This window comes from Ceratosolen solmsi, unplaced genomic scaffold (genome assembly GCF_000503995.2).
Source record: "Ceratosolen solmsi marchali unplaced genomic scaffold, CerSol_1.0 scaffold6, whole genome shotgun sequence".
NCBI classification, from domain to species: domain Eukaryota; kingdom Metazoa; phylum Arthropoda; class Insecta; order Hymenoptera; family Agaonidae; genus Ceratosolen; species Ceratosolen solmsi.
Window position 1 is genome coordinate 14,006,036 of NW_011948414.1, and position 19,430 is coordinate 14,025,465.

General features: G+C 20.5%; 1 protein-coding gene across 2 annotated transcripts; it reads left to right on the forward strand.

Moving 5' to 3' along the window:
- Window positions 1-1,463: 1,463 nt before the first annotated feature.
- On the forward strand, window positions 1,464-4,732 carry Taf7 (TATA-box binding protein associated factor 7). Of its 2 annotated transcripts, XM_011507145.1 has the most exons (8): window positions 1,464-1,498; window positions 2,233-2,297; window positions 2,390-2,518; window positions 2,578-2,658; window positions 2,721-3,081; window positions 3,995-4,342; window positions 4,399-4,568; window positions 4,650-4,732. In XM_011507145.1, exons 1-8 carry the CDS (start codon window positions 1,492-1,494, stop codon window positions 4,686-4,688), a joined length of 1,200 nt encoding a protein of 399 aa, XP_011505447.1. In that variant the 5' UTR covers window positions 1,464-1,491; the 3' UTR covers window positions 4,689-4,732. The 2 variants fall into 2 exon arrangements, with proteins under 2 accessions (XP_011505447.1, XP_011505446.1); XM_011507144.1 differs by lacking the exon at window positions 1,464-1,498 and having other exon boundaries at window positions 2,185-2,297.
- The last annotated feature ends 14,698 nt before the right edge of the window (window positions 4,733-19,430 follow it).

The following is a 19,430-nucleotide window of genomic DNA, read 5'->3' on the forward strand; positions in this document are numbered from 1 at the left end:
CATATAATACTTTATGTACGTTTAATACTAAATGCTAAATTTACTATTTAATAGCAAATTAAATCGTACTTACTTTCATAAGTCAATTTTTAAATAAAAATGCCTTGTTCTTTCCCATTTATTTAAAGTTATTTAATTATTACACTTTTCAATTGTAACAATTATTGAAAGTATACTAATTTCATGTACATCTTAAAAATGAATAGATATTTAAGAAATGGAAAATGTAATATAAATTTAACTATTACTTTATTTTAAAACATAATTTTCTAAAAATCATAGTTATTGCTTAAATAATATTTTATTATGTTAAAACAACTATTAGTTATTTTCATAGTAACTAAATTTCGTGTAACATAATTAGGTAGTCATTACACGGTTGAATTATAATTTTGAATCAAAGCATTTGATGCTTACAGATGATTGGCTTTTAAAATTAATTCCATAATACTTTTCTTCAGAAATAAATTATGTCATTCAAAATGTTACTATTACAAAGCTTGAAATAATTTGTTTATCAGAAATAATGTAAATGGATATTTTTGACTATTTTAGATATTTGTGAGAAAGTACGCACGCATCTTATAACACCACTAGATAAATTCTTATCGAATTATAAAATACTATATTAATGATTTAATCCTTAAAAATTTAATGAAAATATCCACTATAATTTCTAGTATAATTTATAATTTTCCTAGAAACAGACAAAATTATAATTCAATTCAAATTTGTAATTCGTTAATAAATAAATATTAATTTATATTCATAAATTTCTGTATCTTTATTCAATTTTACTTTAAAATTTTTATATGATATGATTATATATGATCTTTTCTTTGAAATTGAAATTAATTGAATAGTTATCAAGACTAACTAATAATAAAAATAATATATTATCATTAATTAAATCATTAAAATTAACTATGTTAATAATAATTGGATATCTATAGTTCTATAATTTATAATATTTAAAAAAATGTAAAAAATCAATGTATACAAAATATATTATTTAAAATACTGAAATTATAAACAATAATTTGATATATGTATTTTGGTATATGGGGTGGTACATGGTATATTTTTCTCTTATTAAGCCAATAAAATAACAATTTTGATTGTACTAGAAAAACCTTTGTCAGAAAAATCCATGTAGAATTATTAATGAAATTAGTAACATTAGAGTACGTATAAACATTTAAAAATTATATTATTTTATATTATTTTATATTATTATATTATTTTATATATTTTATATTTTATATATAGTTGAATTTACAAATAATGTGTTTTTACATATTTTTTTGTATTACCAAGAAGTTAAATAGTAATAATTTAAATCTTGGATATAAACACCAATGGACTCCAACTTCGATGTGCTGATCTCTATTCTGTACCGTTTTTTTCAACAGTTCTAAATATCGATTTTCAATTAATCATCGAAGCAGTAGAAATAGTCTAGCACATCTCCGATTGTAATTACATTCTTCGATGTATGGTAATTTGACTTGACCGTGATTCGTTTCATACCCCCATCGTTTCCTTATCATCGATTTTTCACTAATTCAATTATTCAATAAAGTATTATATTAATGATTCACAGAAATTTGATATTATTATACTAGAGTTAAATATGAATGTTCTATAATTTATATTTGAAAATTATTTTCAAAATTAATATTAATATTGTTTAATTTTACATTAATACTTATACAAAAATATTTTAATTTAAAGAAAATCTCATATTAAAAATACGAAAAACTATTCACTCGTTATTTCAAGATTTAAATCCAATTTATGACGTAGACATGTCAATTAAATAACAAAAATATATAAACATGTATGACTATTAAGTAATAAAGTATTTAATACATACAAAATTAGTAAATACTTTTTAAATATTAATCAATAATAATAAGTATTGATTTGTGGTTGAACATTTTTCTTAATTCTACGCCGCTGAGTATCTCGTTTGAATCAGATCCTTTGATTTTTCCACTAGTTTCTTTCGTCAGACATTTTATTCGTATATATACAATACAACCAATCACTACCGAGCATCGATACTGTTAATTACGAGCTACAAGATAATATAAATATTTGCTCTTCAAATAGATTATTTCAATTCATATACAATTTATAATTTATTAATTATGATATTATTATAAGTGTTATTATTTTAGTTTTAAAAAATTGAGGAAAATTTTTTAAATATGCATAAATATAATACAGATATAAAAAACAGAACAGAACCACAAATTGAATTAGAAAGTCAATTTATAATGCGTTTACCTTTGGTAATTACTGTCTTATTTCACTTGCAATAATATCTTGTTAGATATTTAATAATAAACTTTTCATAAATTCTTTTTTCTTTATTTATACATAGGAGCCTTCGAAAATTCTGAAAGAAACTTTACGAAATGGTTTACCCCTTAAAGACAGATTGTATATTAAATTAGAAAATGATATGCGATACGGAGAAGTTAGATTGGATCATTGGTTACTTCATGCAAAAGTATAAGTTAATTAATATTAAATTTATTATATTTATTAATTGATTTTGTTTTACAATAGATAGTAGATCTACCAACAATTGTTGAATCATTGAAAACTATTGACAATAAGAGTTTTTATAAAACAGCAGATATTTGTCAAGTATGTAAATGAAAATGAAATTCTTAATTTTTAAATTATTTTATAAGTCTTATACATTGTAGATTCTTATTTGTAAAGAAGAAGATGATCAAACAACAGACGAGGAATCACCTATTCGTCAAAAGAAAAAAGATCCAACTAAAGTTGATAAAAAATTTCTTTGGCCTCATGGTATAACCCCACCAACAAAAAATGTTAGACGAAGAAGATTTAGGAAAACACTGAAAAAAAAATATGTGGAAGCACCTGAAATTGAAAAGGAAGTGAAACGATTGTTAAGAATTGATAATGATGCTGTTAATGTTAAGTGGGAAGTAATATGTGAAGATGAAGATCAATCAAAACCAAATATAGTTTCGTCTAGTGGCACTGTCAAAGGAAAAAGAGAAAATTTAAGTGACCCTTTACAAAGTGTTGATGTCGGTAAGTTATAAATTATATAATTTTTGATAAGTTTTGATATGCTATTACAGTTATTGATATATATAATATAAATTGAAATGTAAAAAATTAATAGAAGTTATTAATTAGATTTATAATTTTTGTGTTAATATAATTTCATTTCTATATATCAGAATTATACATCCAATACCAACTCTTAAAAATTTAATTAATTTTCTTAAAGCCAGATAATATCTAATAATATATAATATGTAATAAATAAAAGTTAAAAAAGACCTTATCTATCTTTATTTAGATTAATAAATTATTTGATGAAATTCAATTAATTAAGAGCTAATTAAGTTTAAATAAAAACTTAATTTATTAATATACAGCTGCTTATAAATTTAAGTAAAAAAAAATTAATGTTTGTTATTACAGACTTAAGGTATTTTTTTTATATTTAAACTTAAGGTAGTAATAGTCACTAAGTATATTTAAGAATATATAATAACAAAATAATCAATTATTTTCAATATATCAAAATTTATCAAAATAAGATCAATTCTGCACAGGCAATGCATGAATATATCTTGTATACTATTTTATTTTGATTTTGAATCATCTTATAACATGTATAGATGGATGTTATATCTAGGATTTTTAAAATGCAATAAATATGTTAGTATCATATTTAGTTTAATTAATTATATTAATAAAATTAGTAATAATTTTAGTAGTAATAAAAGTGCTTTTTGTTATATACATTATTTCACAAAATTTTTAAGCTCATTTATTATGTTTTATTAATTAATTACATTTAACTATTTCAAATGACAAATAGAATTTAATTTGAATAATTTATTTTATAATATTAAAATGATTATATAATATGATATTACATTTAATTATATTTGTATATACAAAATCTTAATAAATTATATGAATTTTTCAGCTGAACACGATATTTTTGGAGAAGCAGTAAGTGATAGTGAAGAAGATGACGAAGAGGCGAATATTAATGTTATGGAATTAGATGAAAATAGTCATTTATCTGTAGATAGTAGAGTTTCTGACTCAAATTCAATTCAAGTTGGATATTCGGAGCAATCAGCAAATGTTTTATCTACAAATAGTGGTTCATTAGTAACAGAATTTAGTAAAGAAATGTTTGAATCAGAAGAAATTATAGAAGATATAAAAATTGATATCGAAGATGTAAAAATACCGAAGATAGAAGGATTTGATGATTATGAAATATCAGAAAATTTATCTGAATCTCAAAATACAATGATTAATAAAGGTAAGTAATTTAGAAAAGAGTAATTTACTTTATATTTAAAAAATTTATTATTACAGATTCTATTCAAGCTCGTCGTGAACAACTGCAAACTGAACTTGCTGTATTACAAGAGCAAAGGCGTCAACAAGAAGGTACTGTTGGAAATATTGAAAATATGAAATTGAGAGAGCGTTTTCAAGAAATTATAGACAATTTTCTTTCTCAAGAAGCTCAAAAAATTCAAGAGGTAATATATATAAATCCATTGTTCATTAGAATATTTAAAAATTATAAAAATTTAGTACCAATTAACAATTTTATTTTGCAGCTTAATGAACTTGAATTAGAAGATGTAACAAATATATAAATAACAAATGATTATTTCTGATATTTTTAAATAATTAATAGAAAACTGAATTATATATGTAAAAAAAAATAATAATTAAAAAATAAAAAAGAGGAGTCATCAAGAACAAAATAGATTTACAAAAAAGATGAGAGTACAGAAGTAAGATTCATTATTAAATCATTTAATTTATTTTATTTTATATCCATTAATAATATGTCTACATTAGATAAAGCAGTAATGACTGATTGATTTTTAGAATTTGGCTTAGTTTTGATTGTTATCCGCAAATTGTATTAAGAAAAATTTAATGCAGCATATAGTTTTATTTTATTTTTTCTAATTTATACAATTTTTATTTAATAATAGGTACAGGTATTTTATTGAGTAGTTTAATTATAGTTTGATTATTTTATGATTAGTCTATTTAATTAATGATAAAAATAATAAGTATTGCAATTTGCAATTACTAAATATTTCTTAACCATGTTCAATGTTAAAGTAACTTTTTATGTAAAATGATGTCTTCGTTTTTTCATAAATCCAAAATATTTCTTAAAAAATATTTATTCCTTTTTGAGGCTTTATATATTTACTTATAAATAATATAATGAATTGGATTGAAATCTTATAATTACTAATATTTGCATTAGTAACCAGATTTTTTTAATGGTATTAAATGATTTATATGGATTACTTAAAATAAAAAAAAATTTTTTTTTTAAAAAGTATTAAACAATATTTGTCAAAGAATGCTTAATAAAACAATGTCAACAATGCCAAAAAATATTTCAATATCTTTAAAATAAATATATTGTAAATACATTCTAAAATATTTCGACGCTTTTACAATATGAAGGTACTTCAATTCTCATTATAGTATTTTGTTTTGATTACGTACGTGAGTTTATTTCGATGTGAAACAGCTTCTACTCGTCATTGCTTTATTTTCATAAAAAAATAAGTTAAAGCTAAAAGTACCTGATTAATGGTAGTTCAGCCATGCTGCAGTATAAATAATAGATAAAATTGTTTATTAACGGTATACTTTGTAAAATTGTCAAGAGTTTAATTTTTATTTAAATTATGTTCAACAATTTTGTGTTTTTTTTGATAAATCTTATCTTAAGCTCTAGTCAACTCTCGTATGTAAATTATTAATTTATAATTTTTTGTTCATATTTAAGCTATTGACGCAGTTTATTATTTCGAAAGATAAATTCTATATTCCATAAAATGTTTAATTATGTATAACTTGTTTAATATTCACACACTTTATTTTATAAAAATTGATTTCTTAGATAATTTTATAATTTTTATGTATTTTTTAGTAATTTATTAATAATATTTTTAAAGTTATTTATTTTAATATATAATTTTAATTTCTTTAATATTTTATTTTATGGTATTTAATTTATTAGTGTTTCAAATGTCTTGAATTATATACAAATTTATTTTAAAAAAGAAAGATATAATAACAATACTAACACTTTAAATTATAGGGTAGTAACTACCAATATTTTTTTGTTGGTTATTTATGTTTAATTTAGTAGTATTGTAAAATTACTTAACTATTTGTTTTTCTTTTAACATATATCTTGATAATTTCTTATCAATGATATTGAATAAATTCAAATTTATTTATATAATATTTAACATTCGTTTAATTGATGATCTTATCATGTAAGATTTTATTCTATAATTTTATTTGAAAATTCAATTTCTACTTGATTCAATTACTGATTACTCTATATGTGGAAAGAAATTTTGTCATGACTAGTTGCCTAAATAATTAAAAAATGTTATCTAAAATAAACTATTGTATACTGATATTGTCATTTTAATGTACAAATATATCTTTCAAATTTTCGTCAAAAACTTTTATACGATACCAATTTTTGTCAAATCAATAATTAAAAATATTTGAGATTAAGTCGTGTAATCTATATTTATTAGGGGGTATTTCCTTTATAATTTTTTATTTTTTAAATAATTGTACATATTTATTATTACCATGAAATTTTGTAAAGCATGATTTATATTGCAAATACTAATATCTAATGATTTCTTCCTAAAATTTTTAACCAACTACCTCTTCAGAAATCATAGTAGTAAATTATTTAAAATACTATCTTACATACAAGACTATAAATAGAAATAAATATTGAAAATAAAATTCATCATTTCTCAAATCTTTTCATTTGAACATTTCTATGACCTAATATTCATTTATTTATCTCTTAAAAATCATTAATTGCGATTGAATAAATACAGAATAATTAATTTTGTGCAGACTTAAAGCATCTGTAATTAAACCTGTATTTCATTCTGGTAATTTAACTATCATGGTTATCATGTTAACTATCAATGACCTTTTTATTTCATTTATGTCAATATTTATTCTTTTTTCTTTTTCTTTTTTTTATTAATTATTATAAATTATCAACTTCGAAATAATTAAGACGTTACAATTTCAGATAATTTAAAAAACTTTTTATTTTTAATGTATACCCGTTTGAGTTTTTGTCACCCTTAATAAATGTTTTCAACAAACCGTTGCTGTCATCTTATAACTTAAATCTTATATTTTTGAAAATAAATTATTTCGTGGCTTTATTTTTAAATTAAATTTCTAATTGAAAAATAATTTCCTCCGAATACTTTTTCTGATTGTTTTTTTTTCTATAGTTTGTTGTTCTTTGAATCATTCATTTTTATTTTTTAGTCTATTTTATCAGCCTTTCTTATTATTAATCATTATTAATAACATTATTACTAACTTTTTAGACTAACTTATTAGATTGTAACTTATTATTAACGAATAATTTATATTTTATTTTAGAACTTTATTAATGAACTTTTTCTTCTATTATTACTTTCAACTATTTATATTTATTTTATCTTAATTTTTATACTTGTTTTATTGATATGATCGAGTTTTCTTTAACATTTATAGTTTTATTTAATATACTGCACACTATTTTATAATGACGTATTTATACTCCAGATTTTGCATTTCTAGGACGTCTCTTGTTTTCTTTTTGGTTAAGAGGGTAAAATCAATTGTTTATTTAATAATTTATTAATATAAAAAAGTTTCCAAAGAACTCGAGGCATCCTATTTTTGGATACTTCTAACGTTTATTATACATATTTAAGTATAAAAACGAAACATTTCATAACTTGCAATGCATCTTCTACATCTCATAAGGCATAGTTTTTTTAATGCATATGGATAGATTAACAAATTAAATATTTTTAAAATTAATAAAAGATAACATATTTACCCTTACTTTTAATTATCTATTTAACTAATTTACTTTAAATATCTTCAATGAATGTACCATTCATAAAACTGCATCACAATTTATTCCATTTATCCTACATATTTTCTAATAGTTTCACAGTCGATCATTCTGAAAGTGTTCCAAAACTACCGATAAGACAGATGGATTTTTACATAGGACTACACACCTATCTACATTCAATCGTCTATTAAGTACTACAAATGTACGTTTAGCATTTAAGAAAAAGACCTTCCTTCAGGTACCATATATATATATAAACAATTCATGAAAGAGAATTGGTATTTCTTTTCAACCAACATTTATTATACTAATGTGCTATATAAGATTTAGATAATGGTTAATGCTATGAATTATTCTCATATTTTTACAATTCTTCCTACAAATCATCATTCTAAACTCTTCTCATAAATTATCTAATTATTTCCTTTTATATCTTTTATTATTCCTTTAAATTATTTACAATATATTATTGGAATTACTTATAGTTTTTCAAAGAATTCTTCTTTAATTATATTTTTTATGCCAAAATATTATTTTATCAGGAAATATGTTTATTGTTCTTAAGATATTTTATACACTTACCATTCTTCCGTTATACCAAAATAGTTTTTTTTACTTTTATTTAACATTTGTACTATTAAATAATTTTTGTCCTACGTACGTACGATACTCATTTTTATTTATATACTAAATTCTTTCCTAATGTTGAATACTTTATTTATTAAATTAATTAAACACTTTATATATAATTCATGTACTTCAATTAAGATAATTAGTAGATTTTCAATGTCTCGTAGCTTTGTTTTCTATTAAAAAGATAATAATTTTACCTTATTATCTACTGTGACAATATAAAATATCAGCTACATTCTTTTAACAATCATCAACGATGGTGCTTCATAAAAAATACATGGTAATTGTATAAAATTTGTAAAAACTATTGTAAAAATTAAAAAATATTTTTTATTGATGTAAGTGTATTTTATAATAGTTAAGTATACAAGATACTGATTATTGAAAAATTGTTATTAGAATAGCTATTTATTAAATGAATTAGTAAGATAAGTAAATATTAACGAAAAAAATCTTTTTTTCTATCAAAGACGTTATTATACAATATAGAACCTGTATATAAAATGCGATATTTGTGGATTGACCATTAAACCAGGTAATTTATTAGCTCAAATAAACATTGAATTTAACTAGTAGTTAGACTTAGATCATAGTTTTTTTAATTTAGAAATGTATCGTTTGTATTAAAATTGATCTTATTAATATTATTTTTTTAACATTAAAACAATGAAGTTTCCTTCTCGCTTAATATTCAAAGTATCTATTAGTTCAATTAAGCTTACTAAACGGAAGCGATGTTCTATTTTTTCTCTTCTATTACCCATGAGTCGTGTGGGATAATGTATATCCATTTTTATATACTCTCCTCTCGTGCAGTGAAATACGTGTATACATCTACCTAAGAATTAATTGAATTGATAATGACTAAATTCAAAGGGGTCACGATTGTTGAGGATATTATATTACAAGCAATTTGTCAAGGACGGTTCAACTCATATTTGAAGAATAAAAAGAAAGAAAATTGCTTTATGGCTATTAATATTGTGACTACTAATGCCACTGCAAGTGATTAAGTAACTTAAAAATGAAAAACTATTAAATTATTTTATATTTTATTAACCCGTATAAAATAATTTTCGTTTTAATTGACTTTATAATTGTTTTACAAGGAAAATCACAAAATGAATTCCTTTGATATTTTCTGAAAAATTAATTTTTTAATTATATTAAAAAATAAAAGATTAAACAATTTGAATGTTTTTCTTTTATGGAATTTATTAAGAATAAATATTATATATATATACATATATATATATATATATATATATATATATATATATATCACTAACTTTTTAAAAATAACAATATTTTGCGTATTTAATTATTTAATACTTAAAATCATTCTATATTATAAAATAGTATTTTATATTTATATATTATTTATTTTTAAATTATAGTAATAAACAGAAAATAATGTATCAAATAATCTTTCATTTATAAAAAAATTTATTACGTTTCATTTTGCAATATCGATTATTTTGTACAAATTCATATTTACTTAGTTATTACATACGATTTAAAAAATATGATTTGAAAAATATAAAGAGAATTAGAAATTGATATAGTAAAATATAAACATTGATACTTTTAATATTATCAATATATAAATATTTAAGTTATAATATAAATTGGAAGTCATTATTACTATATTAATATAGATATTAATATATGATTTGAGATTTTTTTTGTTAAATATTTTATTAATGAATTATTTTACTAATTTGAAGAACATTTATATTTTTAAAAGAAATTAAAAATAATATACTTTTTACAAAACTTGCTATCAAATTGTTTTACATTTAAATATTTAGTTACATATTTTTTGTAATAAACAACATATAAATTAATTTGATAATGTTTTATGAAGTCAGTGTAACAATTATTTTTTACATATTATTCAAAAGTACTGATTAAAAATAAAAATTATGAATTACATTAATTACTTTAAAGAATAATATTAATATTATATAGTAAAAAATTGATATAGCACACACTTTGGTATAAAGAAACGTTTAAATTTATTAAATAATTATTATTTATGTATTATGTAATATATTTTTCAATATAATTTGTCAACCAGAAAATAGTTTGAAAATAACATTATTCCGGAAAAAATTATTTCAAAATTAAAAAATGTTTAAAATAAATAGACTCAAAATAAATTAAGCAAATATTTAATAATATATTAGAAATGGATTAAGATTAAATTAAAATTATTATTTCTTTTCAAGCTGAATCGATAGGAATTTCTTATAGATGAGATTTCTTTTAAATTCTTTATTCTAAAAGAAAATGATTTAATATCGTAATTTGAATTATAAGAATATTAAAAATTGTTTATATTTAAAATAGGTATATGTAATATATAATATATAGCAAATTTTGTATTAAAATTGAAATATTTAATGTATATAAACTATAAAAAGAAATATATTGATAATTTTTGTCATTAAAAAATATCTCATATATATTGAATAATGTATATACAGTCAGTAACATATATTACATTTCATTAAACAATACATAAATTTAATAACGTATATTTATGTATTATCAATCTGGAGATAAATTTAGCTAATCTTACATGTACATAGCTATATAACTATGAATTCATAAAAAAAATATTAAGGATTTTTAGATATTAAGATAATTTATCAATTTCTAATATATCCGTCATAAAAAAATTATATAATTTTATATTAACTCACTAATTTTGAACCCTAATACCAATAAAAATTATAATATTACGATTTTATAAATTGAAGTGCTTGGTTAAAAATATATTCACATTAACTTTTACGTTAGAAGCAATATTAATAATTTTCATTAAAAATTAATTTTCATTAAAAAAATATATAGAATTTTATAATATATAAAATTTCAATTTTTACCAAAAATTAGAAGCTGTCTAAACTGTATTTAAAGAAAAAATAATATTAATATAAATTCTCACGAATATTTTATATGAAAAATATCGAAAGTAAGATATTTTTATTATGACTTATATAAGAATATTTAAATTATATTTTACTGTATTCTACACTAAATCGTATATATTAATAATAAAGTTTTAACTACAACAATATTTTATATAAAACTGAATATTTTCATAATTCTGGATTTTTTATATTCATATTTGATATATTCGTCTATTATTGGCAAAATGAATGATTATTATTAATAGATATAATTCTCAATAACCACATAATGCTTTTTGTTGACTAGGAAATTTAACTACACTGAGATAAAATTAAAGATAAATGCATAATTTGACAATGCATTGCATGCATATGAACATTTATATTATCTAGTTGACTAAAAGAAAAACACGACAATTGACTATACATACTGTTTTAAATAACACAGAGCAAATAATGTTATGTAACAATAATTGTTATTCAAATTGATCAAATTTTTAAATTTTATTAAATTCTATTCGAATTTTAAAAAATAGTTAATTTTTTTAAAATTTAATATATATATATTACAAAAACTAGTCTGCAATAAAGATTTTTAAATATTATTTTTTCAAATAGATTCATATTTTGAGAGAAAAGCTTAGAAATTGAAGATATTTAAATTTTTTTATAATTATTTTGAAATAATATTTTGTTTTATATAAATTTTTAGCTGTATTTTATGTATTTATTGAATACAACCACAAAAATAGTAGTTAAAGATAATCATATGCATTTAATAAATTAACATACAGGTTTGCTTTGAATCTAATTAGTTGACTATCTACATTTTGTTTATATTTCCATTAAATTTTAGGAATTATGAACAAAATTATTATATAGTATAAAAATTTTAAGTAAGTACTTCAAATATACAACTCAACTATTATTATACATTTTTGAAGTGGCCAATTTATAATAAATAAATTAACAGAAGAATATTTAAATATAAAATTGGACGATAGACTTACGATGTAATGAAGTAAGAATAAAATCGATTAAAATAGTGTATTAGATTGAAAAAATATATTACATGATTATATAAATAATATAAAATAAGAAATTTGTAAACAATTATATTGATAATATATGTATTTATTTGATTCAGTAATTATTAAAACAACGCCGATAATTTACGCAATTTCATTTATAGTTTCTTCTAGTTTTCTTTTATTTATAGCTTGTATACGATGATTAATTACTATTTAAAATTAAAGATTGATTCAAAGAGAATCAAATATTGGAGTAAAGAGCAATGGTACATTTTCTGTCGAATTAGCAACTGGACAAGTTATGCTATGTATTCATTTTGAACTCAGCTTGTTGTAGTTAATATTGCGTTTAATTTGTAATATTTACTATTAACTGTTTTTATTATTACTAGCCAAAATATCAATCAAAATAATGGTTTTAAGTGAGTATTTTAAATTCTAAATGAATCTATATTAACTTAGTTATACATTTGTTGAAAAGCAAGCACTTTGTAAATAAATTTAGTGTTTACAAATTTACTAAAAAAAAAAAAAAAAAAAAAAATTAGTCACAATAAAAAACCATAAAAATAATATGACTAAAATGTTTTCAAATAAAATTCGTGATATTTCAATAAAAAATTATTACTACTTTTATTCTGCACGCAATTATTCATATGAAGTGCATTATTTATAAGTTATTTTTTTAAGAATAATTTTTTTTCTTTACTTTAATTCGTTAAAGTATAACTCGCATTTAAAAATATCAAATGGAGCTTTGACATGCAAAGGTATATTATATATAATGAGATCTGATGATGTCGTTTGCGCGGGCCTAAAGAGGGAGCAGATGCGTGACATCTAAACGGCGCGAACTGAGAAGACTACGAAAATGTTGGTCCGAAATAAAAATAATACTAATAACACTTGCAAAAAAAAACTTAAAATGTTAGTTGTAAAAGATAGATACAAAGATAACGAGAGAGAAGAATAATTGTTTATAAGAGGTAGAATAAAATTAAAAAAAGTACCAAAAAATAAAGAATAATAGAGAGATAAGTAAATATTTTAATAATAGAAAAAGTAAGAATAAATATATTATTCGAGAAATCGAAAAATATGCACTCTTTTTTATAAAAAACTTAAGATTATATATTTTTATTAAATATATTTATTTTTAAAACTCGAAAGTGATTCATGTAAATATTATAATGTATTAAAAAACATAAAATTTTGTAAAGTTGAAAGATAATGAAGATAGTAAATTCAATTTTTACCAGCTCGGTCCGTTGGATTCGGAAAGAAGTCTTATTAACCAACCTTGTTTTGCATATTACCAGTGAATATTTAAATATTAACTAAAGTATTTTTAGTCATTTTTAATCATATTACCTATAATAGCCTGCATAAAAATATAACTACTCAATGATTATCTTTATTGTTACTATATCTTTTAAATTTTAAAACATAAAATTGTGTTTATTTAATTGATTGATATTGAATATTTATGTTAAAACTCAAGTAAAGTTGATCTATTTGGAGGATAATAATTGAAATATATCGTTAGAATATATATATATATATATCTGTTAATCTCCTCAGATTTTTAATTTATATATTAAGAAGAGCTCGTACAGTAATTGAGATCATTATGTTTCTGTTGTAGCTTTGTCTTTTCATCGTTTACGCCCCTTTTTATAACTAACTAATTTATTTTTAATCATAAATAAATGTGCCAATTAAAAGATACAGTTAAAAATATGGAACGATGTAAAATTACACTTATTGAGAATTTCTTATTGAATAGTCTATTTTGACAGAGTATCAGTTTGTTGACTCTTAACTTTTAGTTAAGAGTTAGTTTAAATTAGGCACTATCAGATATCGATTCATATTCTAGAAAGCAGTATATATTTGTAAATGATACCTGTTTTGTTTTATAGCCATACACATTAGCTCTTAGTGAGCAAGAGACAGGGCTCAGCGATTGTAGTGTAATTTTCCAAAAATTGATTGGATCATAAGGTTATTTCCAGAATCTATTCTTCGCATTTCTTATTTTCGGCAGTTTTATTGATTAATAGTGAGATCAATTTGATAATATCTAAAAGAATGTTTTTTAGCTATTTGAAATTCTTCTAAATATCGAGGCTAGGTTAGATTATACTAATGAAATTAATTTAAAGTGATATCTTTATGTTACAAGCTTATCTCGTAACTGTTGGAAAATCGTAAAGCTTTCTACGATACCATAGATAAGGTATATCTAATCAAAGAGACTCATAGCAAAGATACGTAATTAAGAAGGGTCAATTTTTACTAAGGCATTGTTAACTTGAGAATAAATATATAAGATATTTTTCAGCTTCAACAGAATTACGTCCATAGGTAGTAGCATGCTTGTGTAAATTTGAATGTAACATGAAACTTACTATTATTAACGTTAAAAAATTCAACATTAGTTTAATCTTTATGTGCATTTTGTTCTCTATCTTTGATAGTACTACATAATAGCACTGTTGTTTTTATCCAACATTCATCGATTGAAGTTTCGATAAAATAAAAAAATAGGATCAAGCAATTAAATATAGGTCTTATATCGATTAAGATAGTAAATAATGCTTCAGTCGTATACCTATGTTTTCGATTTAATTTCCCAGAAATATAATACTTTAAAATATTTAATAATTTCGCTGTGAGCAATAAATTACTTGATCCAATCATTACTAGATTGCCCTTCAAACCAAATAATTGATAAATTCATTGAGCTCAACATAGTAAGGGACTATCATCGATTGTGCAATTAATTTACAAAATTTATTTAGTTCAACAAATATCCATTAATCTGCGTAGTTCTTTATATTGATGCTTTTAATAGTTATGGCATTTATACTTCGTGCTTGTCTTTTTTCTAGTATAGATGAGGAAAGAGCTTTGTAGATAAAAAAAGATTGCAATTATAATGAAACTGATCTTATAATTAGTTTTTCTTAAGTTTTTTTAAATATTCTTGAATATTTTGTGTTTACGAAAAGCGACATTTATTTGGTAATTTTTTTACGAATACAAATGTAAATTATAAAATATATATTTTCGAAATGTATAACTTACAATTATTTTATAATTAGTTTTTCTAATTATTATAAAAAATCAAAATGAAATGTTTAGAGCTAAATACTTTGAAATATTTTATTTATAATTAAATACAAAATATTATTAAAAATATTATATTAAAAATATTATATATATTAACCGATATTAATACAGCGAATTAATCTGTTGTCAAAATAACTAATCTTCTCAAGTTTATCAAGATTATCAACTCAATTACTAATCATTATACATTTTATTAAAAATTTTGAAGTTCTTAAAACTGTAGTTCAATTAAACCGTAACGTTAAAAATATTAATAAATCTTATTTCAAAATGAAGCTGTATCTAACCTTATCTCTCAAAGCTCGATTGTGATGGGTAACAATTTTTAATACAATGGATGATGGAAAATAATAGAAACGGAAAGACTTTATGGAGTACTCTAGGAAAGAAAACTAAGATCTAATAAACACTAAAATTAGATGGAAAAGGGGAACATTAAAAATTTATAGTATTATATCATGAATATCAATTGATTAAATCCTTATTTTCGACAAAATCAAAAAGAGCAGTTTAATCCTATAAATTTGAAAAACAAAGGTACGTATCACTGGAAGATAAAAAGGAAGATGTAGATGCAATAAACGGCTAAATCCTGGAAGAACAACTAAAGTTTAGAATTTAACGAGGACAAATCTTAAAGAGAAAATTATTAATTAGTTCAAATTTGGATATATTCATTATTGTTACACATATATACATTTTTTTCCTATTTCCTATTATCAATTACTTCTGATTACAAATATGAGAAAAATTATATTGTAAATATATATCTTAATATATCTAATATATCTTGTAAAAGTATATATGTTACGGTAATCCTCATATTATAATTTTTATTAATATAAAAAATCCTTCCAAATGTAAAATTAATTATACTTAACAAAATTTATTATATTTCTTTTATTAAATTTTAAATATGTTGCATTGAAATATTAGTCTATTTATTTATATATTTATGTCAATGTAACTTCTCAACAACAAATTAATGGATGTTTTATATAATTTATATAAGTTTATATAATTTATATATAGTTTTATATAACAAAATAAAATGTTTTATACAATAATTGGATTTTTTTAAGTATCAAATTATATAAATAATATTTAATAATATCGGCTTTCAAAAAGGTTTTTAATATAATTTTTGTAATTTTATTTAAATGGACAATATTTCGTCTGCGCAAATCGGAATAACGTATCTAATATTTTAATATTAATTGAAAGACAGTATATAAAAAAATAAGTATTTTTCATTATAACTTGATTGACTTTTGAAATAAAAATTAATTCAAAGCGACCATTTCAGATACCGTATTCTATTGATTTCTTTACAATTTATATTTATAAAAATTAGATTATGATATATCTGATTCATCATGGGCTTTTAAGTTTCATTGTTTTTTTTTCTCGATATGTCTATAGTAGTTTCATTTATTTATCGTAGTTATAAACGTGCATTACTTATAAAATTTCGTACTTATTGATCTAAGGTATACTTATGTCCAGTTATTTTATTCATTCTAAATTTTACGTAATCTAATTTAAGGATAAAGTATGCGCCATATTTTAATTTAATATGTTTTTTACATATTCGCGTATTTGTAATATATTAAATTGGCTAGGTAGTAATTTTTATATTATTGTATTAAATTAAAGAAATATTATGTTGAATTAAATCAGGTCAAACTATCTTATCATTCATTATTGATCTAAAATATAAATAAAAGTTATTTTTATTATATATCAGAATACTTCTTTTCTGAGTTATGAATATAAATGAAATTGTTTGATTTAGTATGTGGTACAAAAAAAAAAAAGTTTTAACACAATTTGTAATAATTTACTCATAAATAAAAATGAATAGAATTTTTGCAGTACACTTCAGTTGTCGTTTTCATTATGAATCTTTACAATTTACATGTATAAAAAATTTAATAACGATACACGACGATTGCATATAAAAAATTAATTTATGAAATATTTGTTTGAAAACTAAATTTGAAATTGTATCTTTATCAATTAAAAATATAAGATAAGATAATTTATTAAATTTTTCAGTATTATATGTAGAGTTAATTAAAAATAATCAACTCATATGCAGGGTGATATATTTTATTTACAATATTTGTTCAAATTTTTTTTTTATTTTTATCTTCTCTAATATATTATTTTTATTCCATTAATGTATATAATATTAAATATCACATGCTTATAATTCTAATATATTTTAATATGTTATTTGAGATTTTTAAATAATTCATACAGCTCTAATTAAGTATATTTTTTTAATTATGAAATTAATAATGGATATTTAATTATTTAAATAATTTTAATCTAACTATAAATAACTTTTCAAACAATGAATTATAAAACATATAATTTAAAGCTTTTTAAACTAAATATTTAATATAACAATTCAATATAATTTATTTAAGAATATTACATTTATTGAGTAATATTCTATTTTCTTATGATATTATTTAAGATTAAACTTTTCTTCTAACGCGAAGGAAACAAGATAAGTAAAATTTTATATTCGTTTGCAAGACAAATTAAATAAAACTTTTATGATTAAAATAAATATAGAACAAGTTAAATGTCAAATCATTTATTTAATGATAATATATATTTCTGAAATATACTTTCTACTATTTTTTATAAGTTTCACCACAAAATTCGATCTCTACTAAATAATATATAATGATACATATCATTAATTTTTTTTAATTTTTATTATCTTTTATTAATTATACGGTATCATTTTTTATTTATAATACTTGATTACCTTTCAATGTATTTTATAAATGTACAAAATCAATAAAATGTAGTTTCTAATTGTAATAAATATTTTTTTTATCATATAATTTGAAATACTATAATTAATTTTATGAGTTGATAAAATAAAAGTAACTGTAAAAATTTTGAATATCAACTTAATTATATCAAATTTTATAATGGCTTTATACTTAACAAGAATTATAATATCATGTCACGATATTAAATATTCATTATAATTGATTATAAAAAAAATATTTTTATCTGGAATTATTTTATAAAGTATTTTTAATAAAGTATAAAATCTTTTTTATCTAAGCGAATTAATTTAGTTTAAGTTGCAAAATAAAGGTAGCTACTTTTATTCCAAAAGAACCGTCTATATTGAACAATAGTACATTAAATGAGCTCAATTATTTTAAAGGCATTTTTTATTTTTTTTTCTAACGATTCATTAAACTTAAGAAATGTTTAGTAAATAAACTTCTATCTCGGTTGTTTAAATATGTTCATGGTAACATGAGAATTATTTTTCTTAAAATTTATGTTTTTTAAGTTTGCACAAAAAAACATATCACAAGAATTTTTAAATTTCAAAAAGTAAAATTTGTTCTGATTTTAGGTTCTTCAAGAATAAAAATAAAAAAAACAAATATTTATTTTTTATGTTAAATATCATAAATATTCTGATAGTACAATAGTATTATAGTTATCGCCAATGAAATCACTAATTTTATTATCTAGTTTTTTAATTTCAAAGTGCTAGATTTAGACAGAATCGTATAAGACAAAGCTTTAATACGATCCATTAGGAATAGTATATATATATATATATATATATATATATATACGTGCAGATACATGTACGTAGCTATCGTTAAATGACGTCATATACTTTAGATGCATTCAGTGTACAGCGTTGAATCGCTCACAGATGCCGACACATACATAAACATATACACT

Excerpts from the sequence above, each read along its gene's own strand:
- Taf7 (XM_011507144.1), top strand. The coding sequence starts at position 2,214 with ATGCATAAATATAATACAGATATAAAAAACAGAACAGAACCACAAATT. Across the intron at positions 4,343-4,398 it reads AAATACAATGATTAATAAAG|ATTCTATTCAAGCTCGTCGT; the intron begins GTAAGTAATTTA and ends TTATTATTACAG. Across the intron at positions 4,569-4,649 it reads AAGCTCAAAAAATTCAAGAG|CTTAATGAACTTGAATTAGA; the intron begins GTAATATATATA and ends TTTATTTTGCAG.